Source organism: Scomber japonicus, chromosome 17, assembly GCF_027409825.1.
Source record: "Scomber japonicus isolate fScoJap1 chromosome 17, fScoJap1.pri, whole genome shotgun sequence".
NCBI classification, from domain to species: Eukaryota; Metazoa; Chordata; class Actinopteri; order Scombriformes; family Scombridae; genus Scomber; species Scomber japonicus.
Genome location: NC_070594.1, coordinates 3,506,228 through 3,518,727, shown reverse-complemented (window position 1 = coordinate 3,518,727; position 12,500 = coordinate 3,506,228). Strand labels below are relative to the sequence as shown.

The 12,500-nt window shown below is 41.3% G+C and overlaps 1 protein-coding gene across 1 annotated transcript in view; it reads left to right on the top strand.

The window, feature by feature from the left end:
* Positions 1 to 1,439: 1,439 nt before the first annotated feature.
* The window catches only part of afdna (afadin, adherens junction formation factor a), a 45,025-nt gene continuing 33,964 nt past the window's right edge, over positions 1,440 to 12,500 (top strand). The window contains 1 exon segment of the mRNA XM_053337118.1: positions 1,440 to 1,717. Coding sequence (XP_053193093.1) covers positions 1,615 to 1,717 — 103 coding nt within the window. The 5' untranslated portion in view covers positions 1,440 to 1,614.

Genomic DNA, 12,500 nt, shown 5'->3' with positions numbered 1-12,500 from the left:
AGGAAGGAAGGAAGGAAAGGAGTAAGGAGGGAGGAAGGAAGGAATTTCGCTATAAAGTCTGTTCTTATTGGAGGCTTTAAGTTTCCTCCTCACTCTTATATAAACTATATAAATATAAATATAAATATAAATATAATATAAATATATATATATATATAATTAATGTGATGTCATCCCTCAGTCACATGCATCCTGTCATGAAGCCGCTAGCATCACTAACCTCTGCTGCTCATCACAGAGTGAAGCAGAATCAGGAGTGTGTGAATATTGATTTATTTTATTACCATGATCGGCCTCCGTACTATTTATGACATCATAATTAATCATGCTGGTAAACTTATAAGATTTAACTCCTCCTCTTCCTCCTCCTCCTCTTCCACCTCCTCCTCATGCTGGTAAACTTATAATATTTAACTCTGAGATGAAACGTTTCTCCGTCAGCTGATTAAATGTGACAATAATCTTCTGCTCAACCGCCACCTTTTTATTTTTTAAATCTCCAACAATCAAATCAAGTCAGAAGCTATGGAAGCCTATTACTGCCAATGAAAATCCTGTAAGACAAAATAATGAGAAACTTTTTTAAAATAATGATTTATTATCTCAAAATGACTTAGTATCTCAACATTTTGAGATAATACGTCATTATTTTAGAATAGTTTTTCATCATTTTGATGTAATTTATCATTATTATAGGAAAGTTTCTCATTATTTTGAGAAAGTTTCTCATTATTTTAAGTTATTAATCATTGTTTTGATATAGTTTATCATTAGTTTGGGTTACTGAATCATTATTTTGAGCTAGTTTCTCGTAATTTTGGGATCGTTTCTCATTATTTTTCTATGGTTCTCATTATTTTGTGAAAGTTTCTCATTGTTTTAAGGTTTTAATCATCATTTTGGGATAGTTTCTCATTAGTTTGAGTTACTAAATAATTATTTTGAGAAAGTTTCTCATTATTTTGAGCTAGTTTCTTGTAATTTTGGGATAGTTTCTCATTATTTTGAGTTACCAAATCATGATTTTGAGAGTTTCTCATTGGTTTGATTTACTAAATCATTATTTTGAGAAAGTTTCTCTCATTTTGGGAACGTTTCTCATTATTTTGATGTGGTTTCTCATTATTTTGAGTTACCAAATCATGATTTTCAGACAGTTTCTCATAATTTTGAGTTACTAAATCATGATTTTGAGTTACTAAATCATGATTTTGAATGTTACTCACTATTTTGGGATAGTTTCTCATTATGCTGAGTTACTAAATCATGATTTTGGGAGTGTCTCATTATAATGACTTGCATATTTTCGCTGCCATTGGCGGCTTTGGGCTTCCATACATTGAGTTCAGCCGCGTCATGAATCACGTTCATGAGACCTGAAACGGTTAAACGGGGCTGCGCGTTCACCGGGAGCGAGCAGAGGCACGGCGCAGCGGGCACGCGGGTCAGACACCGATCAGACAGCAGGTCGGTGAGCGGAGAGACACGCACGAAGTACCGGAGAAAAATAACGGAGACACCTGAACACCGGGGGGGCTTCTCCCGCTGTGGAATAACGCTTACGGGAAGTATTTATTACCGGAGAGACACGGAGAGGAGCCGCTGCTGTCCACCATGACGGGGAGCAGGGAGGAGGAGAGGAGGAAACTGGCCGACATCATCAACCACTGGAACGCCAACCGGCTCGACCTGTTCGAGATCAGCCGGCCCACAGAGGTAGGAGGCCGGCCGTTAGCGGCAGGAGAGGCCGCGGTCCTGTAGGCCTCTCCTCCTGGCTCTGGGTCACACTCGTATACTCATGCATTTAAAAGTACTGAAATAAGAGGAAAGCTATGATGTGGGCAGCGTGGTTTACTCTGTGGTGGTTAAAAAAAAAAAAAAAAAAATGCAGATAATTAACACCAAACTCCACTAAAAAAACTAGCTATTTACTGTCTTGTAATATTAGCGTACATATAACACCATTACAGGGTTATTTAACCTTTTAAAATTAATATTACAACGGTTAATACGTTTAAGCAACCTCGGTAATTATTAATACATACGTTAACACTACATTTATATTAAAATACCTAATTTTAAAGAAGCATTTCCATTATTTTAAGTAGCTACAATGGTGGGTGAAAGAACATGGAATAATGCTTATAAAAGTTCCCATTGTACAAAAATAGTAAATACAATGTGATTTTTTTAAATACGCCGATTAGGAGTTAAACAGGTGTGCTTTAATTAACCATAGTCGGATTTAAGCTAAATAATGTGTATATATGTGATAATGTAAAGTGAAGATTAAAATTGGGATTATTTTGAATGGGGTTTGGTGTGTTGTTATCTTCCCTCCACTACAAACAGGGATAGGCTTTGGCTAGCTACTTTAGCCAGGGCTCACATTTTTTTACCTGTAGAGCAAAAAACAACCTGCAATAATTATGTCCACAATGAGAAGAGACAAACAAAGTGGCATGCATATACATAATTAGTATTTTAAAGGGAGATAGAGTGGCGTTGTATTTCCATTTATGCCAAGTGGTGTTTTGTTTGGAGAGAGAGAGAGAGAGGTAGAGAGAGGTAGAGAGAGAGAGAGAGAGAGAGAGAAAGAGAGAGAGCTTGCAGCAGTAGCCTGCAATGCAATGGCTGCTGACAAACCTCCAGTATCGAGGTTGTTTGATATACGCAGGGCAAATAGACAAAAAAAAAATAAAAAGCTTAAAGTATTAGCAAGTAGCTGAGTGTAAATGCTTATAACAGGTAGTGGCATTCAAAGCATGGACTTACAAATACACACACACACAATCTCTTGCAAAATACACACACATATAAAGACACACACACACAGAGAGCTGACCATGCCCTCCTGCTTTGCCCCCTGTTTAAAATAATAATAAAAAACCTATAATAATAATAAAGTAGCAGGCTTTGATGCTTTGATAGAGGAGCTGCTTATTTGACCAGCACTAATTTGACCTTAGGAAACATATTGAGTAGCAGTGCTGTAATTAAACCGCCCCAGTCTGGACTCAGGTTGTAGTTATTGTTCATTTTTTATTATAATAGAATAAAAAAACCTCTAAAATAAACAACTAAATCAGAAGTTAGTGCTGCATCTTATGGGTTAAGTAGTATTTTTGATTTATAGCTGTGTGACTGTGACTGTGATTGTGTCAGCTGCAGCGTGTTTTTTAGGCGGGTACTAGCACCCCCGACCCCACCACCTCCTCCTCCTCCTCCTCCTCCTTCTCCTTCTTTTGGATAAGGTTGTAGGGGGGCCACAGGGTTCCCTCCTCTTCTTCCTCCTCCTCCTCCTCCTCCTCCTCCTCCTCCTCCTCCTTCTCCTTGAGCCGATTAATTTATCAGGATTGTAGCTGGCCAGCCGTTTGGCCGGTGTACACTCACACACACACACACACACACACATGCACGGACGCTCACATGCACACACACACAAACCTCTCCTTTCTGTGAGGAATGATTAACCCCCTCCCGCCCCCCCCGCCCGCCCCCCCCCCGTAGCACTCCAACCCCTCCCGTACCCCCTCCACGCGCCTCCATAAGTTTGTTGTAAGGCTGTAATTCTCCCACCGGAGGGACGAGAGGAGGCTTCAGACCTTCGTCCAGGGGCGTGATTAAATGTAAGCAGATGCATGGCCTTCCTCGCCTTCCTTCCTCACCCCCCCACCCCCCTGCTAATATGTCAGCTGGTCAAACCACCACCACCACCACCACCCACCACCACCCCCACACCTCCACCTCCCTCCTCGAAGCTGCACAAGTGTCCTTCTCTTCCCACACATGTCTAGACTGCTCCTTAAAGCATCAAATATTCTGCATTTTGCACATTTTTGAAAGCTTTTTTAGTTTTTTTTAATGCACACCTGCACAAAAAACCCTGGAATTTCAAAATAAAAGTACCACTGAGAACGGTGAGGTCATTCGTGTGATTAGATTAGCTATGAATGGATGATTTTAGTTTGGTGCAAAGCTTCTCCAACTCTTTTTTTGAGTCTTTTAACTTTTAGAGCTGTGCAGAGATTTCTTTTTTTGTGGGGGTGCTTTTATTTTGAAAAGATTTAGCTTTAAAACACACAATCACACCTACAGCTTGTTTAATTTTAGTGGGGGGGAAGTTTAGTTTGCTTTAATTATAAGTGAGTAGAAGCGTCTTTTAAAAGATGATGAGATGGAGGTTTAGTCACTTGTGTGGTCAGAAAGACTGTGTGTGTGTGTGCGTGCGTGTGTGTGTGTGTGTGCGTGTGCGTGTGTGTGTGCATGTGCAGAGCCTCGAGGGTTAATTCATTCCTCCAGATGAGACCACTGGTGCCATTCATCCCTTCATTCCTTCATTCCTTCGTACAGTGACAGCTGATATCAGGCAGCTGATTGGAAAGCTGAGCATTGGGGGGAAAGTTGTCCTCGATTTGACCCTCGTGATGTAGAACGGGGGGGGGGGTCAAACATTAAATATAATACTAATACTAATAATTAAAGCCTATCTGATACTGGATTTATGGGGCTGATACTAATATTAGGGAGTTTAAACAATATATATACAGTCAAAAGTGGGTTTTTATGTATTTTATTGTATAAAAATGACTGAAACACTAAACTTCACAGGAAGTTTAATAATTATAAATGACTTTAAATAATAAAATGCAACAATAAAATATATGTAAGTCTATATTAAGCTTGAGAAAAATGATATATGTGTTCATAAAATGCTGCCAATATAACTTTTAAATGGGTGGATTTCAGTTTTCAATATATATGCTGACACCTAAATATCAGCTGGTAGTATTAGTTAACTGATATAGCTGTCTGGCTCTAATATAATAATAATAATAATAATAATAATAATAATAATAATAAAAATTAAAATAAATAATAATGAAATAAATAAAAATAAAAATTAAAATAAATAATAATAAAATAAAAAAAATAAAATAAATAATAATAAAAATTAAAATAAAATAAATAATAAATAATAAATAAATAATTAAAAATAAATACTAATACAAATAAATAAAAATAAATAATAGTAATAAATTAATAATTATAAATAAATTCACAAAGTGCTCCACAGAATACAAAAGAGTATAAAAAAACATGCAAATATTAAAAAAAAAAAAGTAATAAAAACTGAATTTAAAACACAAAAAGTAAACATAAAATCAAACATATGGTCCGTGGGCCAGAACCGGCCGCCAAGAGGGTCGAATCCGGCCCAGAGGATAACTTTCTACTTCCATTTAATATAATTAAAACATTCATATATTAAACATTATTTCACACAGAAGCTGCTGATTTAATCTGTAAGAAAAGAGCCTAAAATATTATATATAAAACTGTATTAATTGTTCTTTATTATAGTAAAGTTATATTATATATTATATTTATAGGTTATTATGCAATGCTTTTATTTTTTAAGCCCACTTGAGATCAGTTTGGGCTGAATGTGACCCCTAATTTAGACAGAATAATAATATATATATATATATATGAAAGTGAACAAATCTACTTTTATTTTGAAAGTATTCTTGTTATTTTTAAACTTTTAAATGTGAGTTTGTTCTTTTTTATTTCCTGTTTCTCTTGCGGCGCCGACACTGAAACTAAAACTAAACAAACAACATGCAAATGAGTTCGAGGCTCATATCTGATATCTCTGTGTGTGTGTGTGTGTGTGTGTGTGTGTGTGTGTGTGTGTGTGTGTGTGTGTGTGTGTGTGTGTGTGTGTGTAAATAGTGATGTAATAGAATATATTATATGGCATCATGGTGAGGAGGAAATAACTCATATTTCTCCTTTATAGAGTTTAGACTCTTCACTGTCACCTGCTGCTTTATACTCTTAATTCATTTAATTAATTATATATTTAAGACACTAATAAGCTAATTAATTATTATCTATCAGGTGAGTCACACATGTTAAATACAGTAATATAGATTAATAATAAATAGTTAATTATGTTTTTATCACCTTTTTATAAATGTAGTTTTCAGGCTGTAACACACATTTATATATAAAGACATGAAGGGAAGTGTCAGTAATTAACAGGTTTTATTTAACCCTCCTGTTGTCCTCGAGGGAAGGAAAGGAGGAAAGGAGGGAGGGAGGGAGGATGGAGGAGGAAGGACAGGAAAGGAGGGAGGGAGGGAAAGGAGGGAGGGAGGAAGAAGCCACGAAAGAGGGAAGTGAGAAGGAAGGAAAGGAGGGAAGGAGGGAGGGAAGGAGGGAAGGATGGAGGTAGGAAGGTAGGAAGGAAAGGAGGGAGGTAGGGAGGGAGGAAGGAAAGGAGGGATGGAGGGATGCTGGGAGGAAGGAAAGGAGGGATGGAGGGAGGGAGGGAGGAAAGGAGGGAGGGAGGAAGGAAGGAAAGGAGGGAGGAAGGAAAGGAGGGATGGAGGGAAGGGAGGGAGGAGGAAGGAAAGGAGGGATGGAGGGAGGGAGGGAGGAAGGAAAGGAAAGGAGGGATGGAGGGAGGAAGGAAAGGAGGGATGGAGGGAGGAAGGGAGGGAGGGAGGAAGGAAGGAAAGGGAAGGTAGAAAAGGATGAAAGGAAAGAAGGGAGGGAGGGAGGAAGGAGGAAAGAAAGAAGGAAGGTAGGTAGGACAGGAAAGAAGGAAGGACAGAAGGAAGGAAACGCTGCTTTTTATTATTATAATAACTCAAATTGATACTTTTTATTTCCCCTTTTTGTTACCCCTCCCTTCTTCCTTCCTCCTTCCCTCCCTCCTTCCTTCCTTCCTTCGTTCCTTCCCTCCTTCCCTCCCTTCTTTCCTCCCTTCCTTCCTTCTTCCTAAACTCAAGGACAACAGGAGAGTTAAACCTTTAATAGACAAAAACCTGCAGGTGTGTGTGTGTGTGTGTGTGTGTGTGTGTGTGTGTGTGTGTGTGTGTGTGTGTGTGTAGGATTACAGACAGAGTGACCAAACATCTGCTGCTTCATTAAAAAACACAGAAAAGAAAAACAGCTCCGCCTTTTCTCCACATGTTAAACAGCAGGACTCCTTCCTTCCTTCCCTCCTTCCCTCCTTCCTTCCCTCCCTCCATCCTTTCCTCTTCCCTCCCTCCTTTCGTCCCTCCTTCCTTTCCTCCTTCCCTCCCCTCCCTCCCTCCCTCCTCCTCCCTCCCGCCTTACCTCAGTCCTTCCCCTCCCTACCTCCTTCCCTCCCTCCATTCCTCCCTAATTCCTTCCCTGCTTCCCTCCCTCCCTTCTTCTCTGTTATTCCCTCCTTCCCTCCATCCTTCCCTTCTTTCCTCTCTCCCTCCCTCCCTCCTTCGCTCCTTCCCTCCTTTACTCCCTCCCTCCTTCCCTCCCTCTTTCCCTCCCTCATTCCCTCCTTCCTTCCCTCTCTCCTTCCTTCCCTCCCTCATTCCCTCCTTCCTTCCCTCTCCCTCTCTCCTCCCTTCTTCCTTTCCTCCGTCCCTCCCGCCTTAGGTCCGTCCCTCCCTCCTTCCCTCCTTCCCTCATTCCCTCCCTCCCTTCTTCTCTCTTTCCCTCCTTACCTCCCTCCCTCCCCTCCTTTCCTCCTTCCCTCCCTCCCTTCCCTCTCCTCCCCTCCCCTCCCTCCCTCCCTCCTTCCCTCCCTTTGCCACAGCACAGGAAACAGGAAGCTAGCAGGAAGTGTGTGTTGTGTGGAGATTAGTGTGTTTCCTGTGCTTTCTTTTCTCTCTCTGGTTGTTTTTACACTTTTTTTTTATTTCACTCACTTATTTCCAGATTACAGGAAACACCAGAATGACTCTTTTCCTCTTACACCAGTTACACCAGTTACACCAGTTACACCAGTTAGACCAGTATGAAGCCAGTATGAAGGTTTTAAAGCAGCAGAGTTTAAATATTAACTTTATAGGTTCGGAAATCGTGTTTAACTGAGAAATGTTTTAAGTGTTTTCTGGACTTTTGGTGATACACACACACACACACACACACACACACACACACACACACACAAAGACAGACACACACACAAAGATAACGCACACACAGACCGAATATCTGACGCACAGACACATACACACAAAGATAGAAACACACATGCACACACACACACACACACACACACACACACACACACACACACACACACACACACACACAGACAGAATAACACACAGACAGAATAACACACACACACACACACACACACACACACAGACAGAATAACACACACACACACAGATAGACACACACACACACACACACACACACACAACAGACAGAAACACACACACACACAAACACACTCACAAACACACACCCATTGAAACACACACACTAACAACACAGACAGAATAACACACACACACACACACACGCACGCACAGACAGAATAACACACACACAGAATAACACACACACACACACACACACACGCACAGACAGAATAACACACACTCACAGAATAACACACACAGAACGAATAACACACACACACACACACACACAGACAGATAGGACAGACACACACACACAGAGACAGAATAACACACACACACACACACACACACACACACACACACACACACACACACACACACAGAGACAGATAGACAGACACACACACACACACACACACAGAGACAGATAGACAGACACACACACACACACACACACACAGAGACAGATAGACAGACACACACACACACACACACACACACACACAGAGACAGATAGACAGACACACACACACACAACACACACACACAAGAGACAGAATAACACACACACACAGAGACAGTAGACAGACACACACACACACAGACAGAATAACACACACACACAGAGACAGATAGACAGACACCACACACACACACACACACACACACAGACAGAATAACACACACACACACACACACACAGACAGAATAACACACACACACACACACACACACACAGACAGAATAACACACACACACACACACACAGACAGAATAACACACACTCACAAACACACACCCATTGAACACCACACTAACAAACACAGACAGAATAACACACACAGACACACACCTCAACAAACACACACCCATTGAAACACACACACTAACAAACACAGACAGAATAACACACACACACACTAACCACTGTGTGCATCTATCTCTGTTTGCATTGTCTCTCTGGTTGCTGCTCGTTGTTGTCGTCGGCCATCACTGTCTGCCCCCCTGCTCTCCTACCCCTCCGCCCCCCCCCCTCTACTCTTCATCATGTCATGTGGTCACTTGGCTGGCCGGTCGCCATGGTAACGCTGTCGCCAACCGCGATGAGCACACACAGGACTACAGGAGCTCAGCAAAAAATGAAAATAAAAGAGAGGAAAGAGGCCTCTGTGTGTGTCTCTCTCTCTCTCTCTATCACTCACACACACACACACACACACACACACACACACACACACACACACACACACACACACACACACACACAGCTGGTAGTTTTGGGTTGAATGAGTCACCTAAAGCTTAAATTACAGGTAGTTTAATGACTAACTGCAGCTGATAATGCCAATAAACTCAAACTATTACTACTACTCTTGCTTAATTGATTAATTAGCCATTAATTAAATTAATTATCTGACCTGTATGACATCATAAAAACTGTCAAAGATGCCAGCTGAAATTTCCTAAATGGTAAAGTAGTGTTATATATATTTTTTATACTTCTATTATTGTTTAATGCATGTGTGGAAACTCCTTATTTAAATGGCTTAAAATGTATATATATATATACTCACCAGCCTCTTTATTATTATTTATTATTTGTAATTATTTTTATTTTTAATTATGAATTTTTTTATTATCTTTTAGTTTTTAAAAAAATATTTGTATTATTTATATTTTTATTATCTTCTTCTGAATGTGACATATTAAAGTACTTTAATTGTTAAAAAAGCCAATAAAAGCTTTTTATAAGTAAAGTCTGTCGCTGTTTAAACACACTGATGCTGCTGTTGCTCCTTCCTTCCCTCCCTCCCTCCTTCCTTCCTTTCCTCCCTCCCTCCTTTCCTCCCTCCCTCCCTCCTTTCCTTCCTCCCTCCCTCCTTTCCTCCCTCCCTCCCTCCCTCCCTCCTTTCCTTCCTCCCTCCCTCCTTTCCTTCCTCCTTTCCTCCTTTCCTTCCATCCCTCCTCCCCTCCTTCCCTCCCTCCCTTCCTCCTTTCCTCCTTCCTTCCCTCCCTCCCTCCCACCTTTCCACCCTCCCTCCCTCCTTTCCTCCCTCCTTTCTTCCTTCCTTTCCTTCCCTCCCTTCCTCCTTTCCTCCCTCCCTCCTTTGCTCTCCTTCCCTCCTTTCCTCCCTCCTTTCCCTCCTTTCCTCCTTCCTTTCCACCCTCCCTTCCTTCCTCCTTTCTTCCTTTCCTCCTTTCCTTCCTTCCCTCCTTTCCACCTTCCCTCCTTCCCTTCCTCCTTCCCTCCCTCCCTCCCTCCTTTCCTCCTTCTTCCCTCCCTCCTTCCCTCCGTCCTGCTGCTCCATGTCCAACATCTGCAGACTGTCAACCTGTCAGCGCTCATAGGTGAAGCTCTAAGTGTGTGTGTGTGTGTGTGTGTGTGTGTGTGTGTGTGTTTATAGTGTGTGTGTGTGTGTGTGTGTGTGTGTGTTAGACAGCAGCTGATTACTAAGCAGGGCAAAGATCACGAACACCAGTCTTATAGCCTGTCGAGCAGAGTTATGGTTTATCTCTCTTTCTCTCTGTCTCTCTCACACACACACACACACACACACACACACACACACACACACACACACACACTCTTGATTGATTAGAGACCCTTCATAGTTCATTTCAATCAGCCGACCTCTCACTCACTCATATTAAATCATGTTCTATTTTTCACTTCCTGGTTCTTTAGTGAGTTAAATATGATTTACTTTACTGCTGCTTATAATAATTAATTTAATTATTGATTAATTTATCAACTCAGGTCTATAAGATATCAGAAAAACCCCAAATATATACATTTAACTCTCATAGAAGACTAAATAAATAAACCAGAAAATACTCATAATTAATAAGATATCAGATAATTTAAATATTTAGTCTTAGAAAATGATTAAAGATGATTAATTGATTCTTAACCCTTTTATAGGACACTCATTGAAAGGAAGGAAGGGAGGAAGGAAGGAAGGAAATGAAGGGAGGAAGGAAAGGAAGGAGGGAGGAAGGAAAGGAAGGACGGAGGAAAGAAGGAAGGAAGGGACAGGTCAGGGGGGAGGAAAGAAAGGGAGCAGGAGGGAGGGAGGAAGGAAGAGAGAAAGAAGGAAGGAAGGAAGAAGAAAGGGTGATGGAGGAAGGAAGGGAGGAGAGAAGGAGCGAGGAAGGAATAACAGATGAAATGAAGGAAAGGAAGGAAGGACGGAGGAAATAAGGAACGAGGGAGGGAGAAAGGAAAAGGGGGGGGGAAGGGAGGGAGGGAGGGAGGGAAGGAAGGAAGGAAGGAAGGATATTTTGGGATATTTACAGAAGTTACCAAATATAAGTATTTGCCCAATAAAGGGTTAAAATAGTTGCTGATTGATTTTAATTCAATTCAATGAATTAATGCAGCTCTATTTGTCACATTCACTTTAATACTATCAGCTTCAGTGTAAATTAAAACCACTATTAGTTGGATCATTTTTGTATTTAAACATTTCTCTAAACTTAACTCGGCTACTTTTATTCCTCTCTGAATATTTGAGCTGTATTTAATGAGATGCTTCTTCAGGTGTTAATGTGCTGTTCTCTCAGTAAAGACCACAGACTGTATAAAAGAAATGGACGTAACATCCGTGACGTCACCCATTGGTTTGTGGACTGCTGCTCGGAAGCCAATAGTTTCTAATCTGGGCAGCGCCATCTTGAACATTTCAGGTGCATGCTGGGAAAAATAAAAACACGGATTCTACTTATATGGGCATGAGGCGGAGTCATGGGGCGGAGCGGGGAGGTTGCTATGGTAGCGAGGGCTGGATCTGGAGGACATTGGTCAATCAACCTGTCAATCAGGACGTAGCCACGCCCTAATGCATACCCTGCTTTATCGTCACATATAAAATCAGGGAGGCCAAAATGTCCCAAATGAACATCATACTGCATTGAAGAAGGCTTTAAACTAGCGATTGAGACCATAAACACATTTTGAAAACGTTTACTGAAGTTAGAAATCAAGTGAGAAGTTGGTGAATTCTCCATTGACTTGTATAGAGACGGTCGCCCCCTGGTGGCCTTTTGATAGAATGCAGCTCTAAGTTACTTCCTGGTTGGCCTCATTTCAGAGGACCAGAACTCCCCACCTGGTAAAGAGTTTAATCGGTCGCTGTGATGGATGCAGGCAGACGGCCTCGATGTATCGGCTGCTGCCTGTTAACATGAAAGATGGATGGATGATGGATGAGGTTGGAGAGATGAGAGATGAGGGATGGAGAGATGAGGGATGGAGGAGGGAGGGATGAGGGATGAAGGATGAGAGATGAGGGATGGAAGGAGGGAGGGATGAAGGATGGAAGATGGAGGAGGGAGGGATGAGGG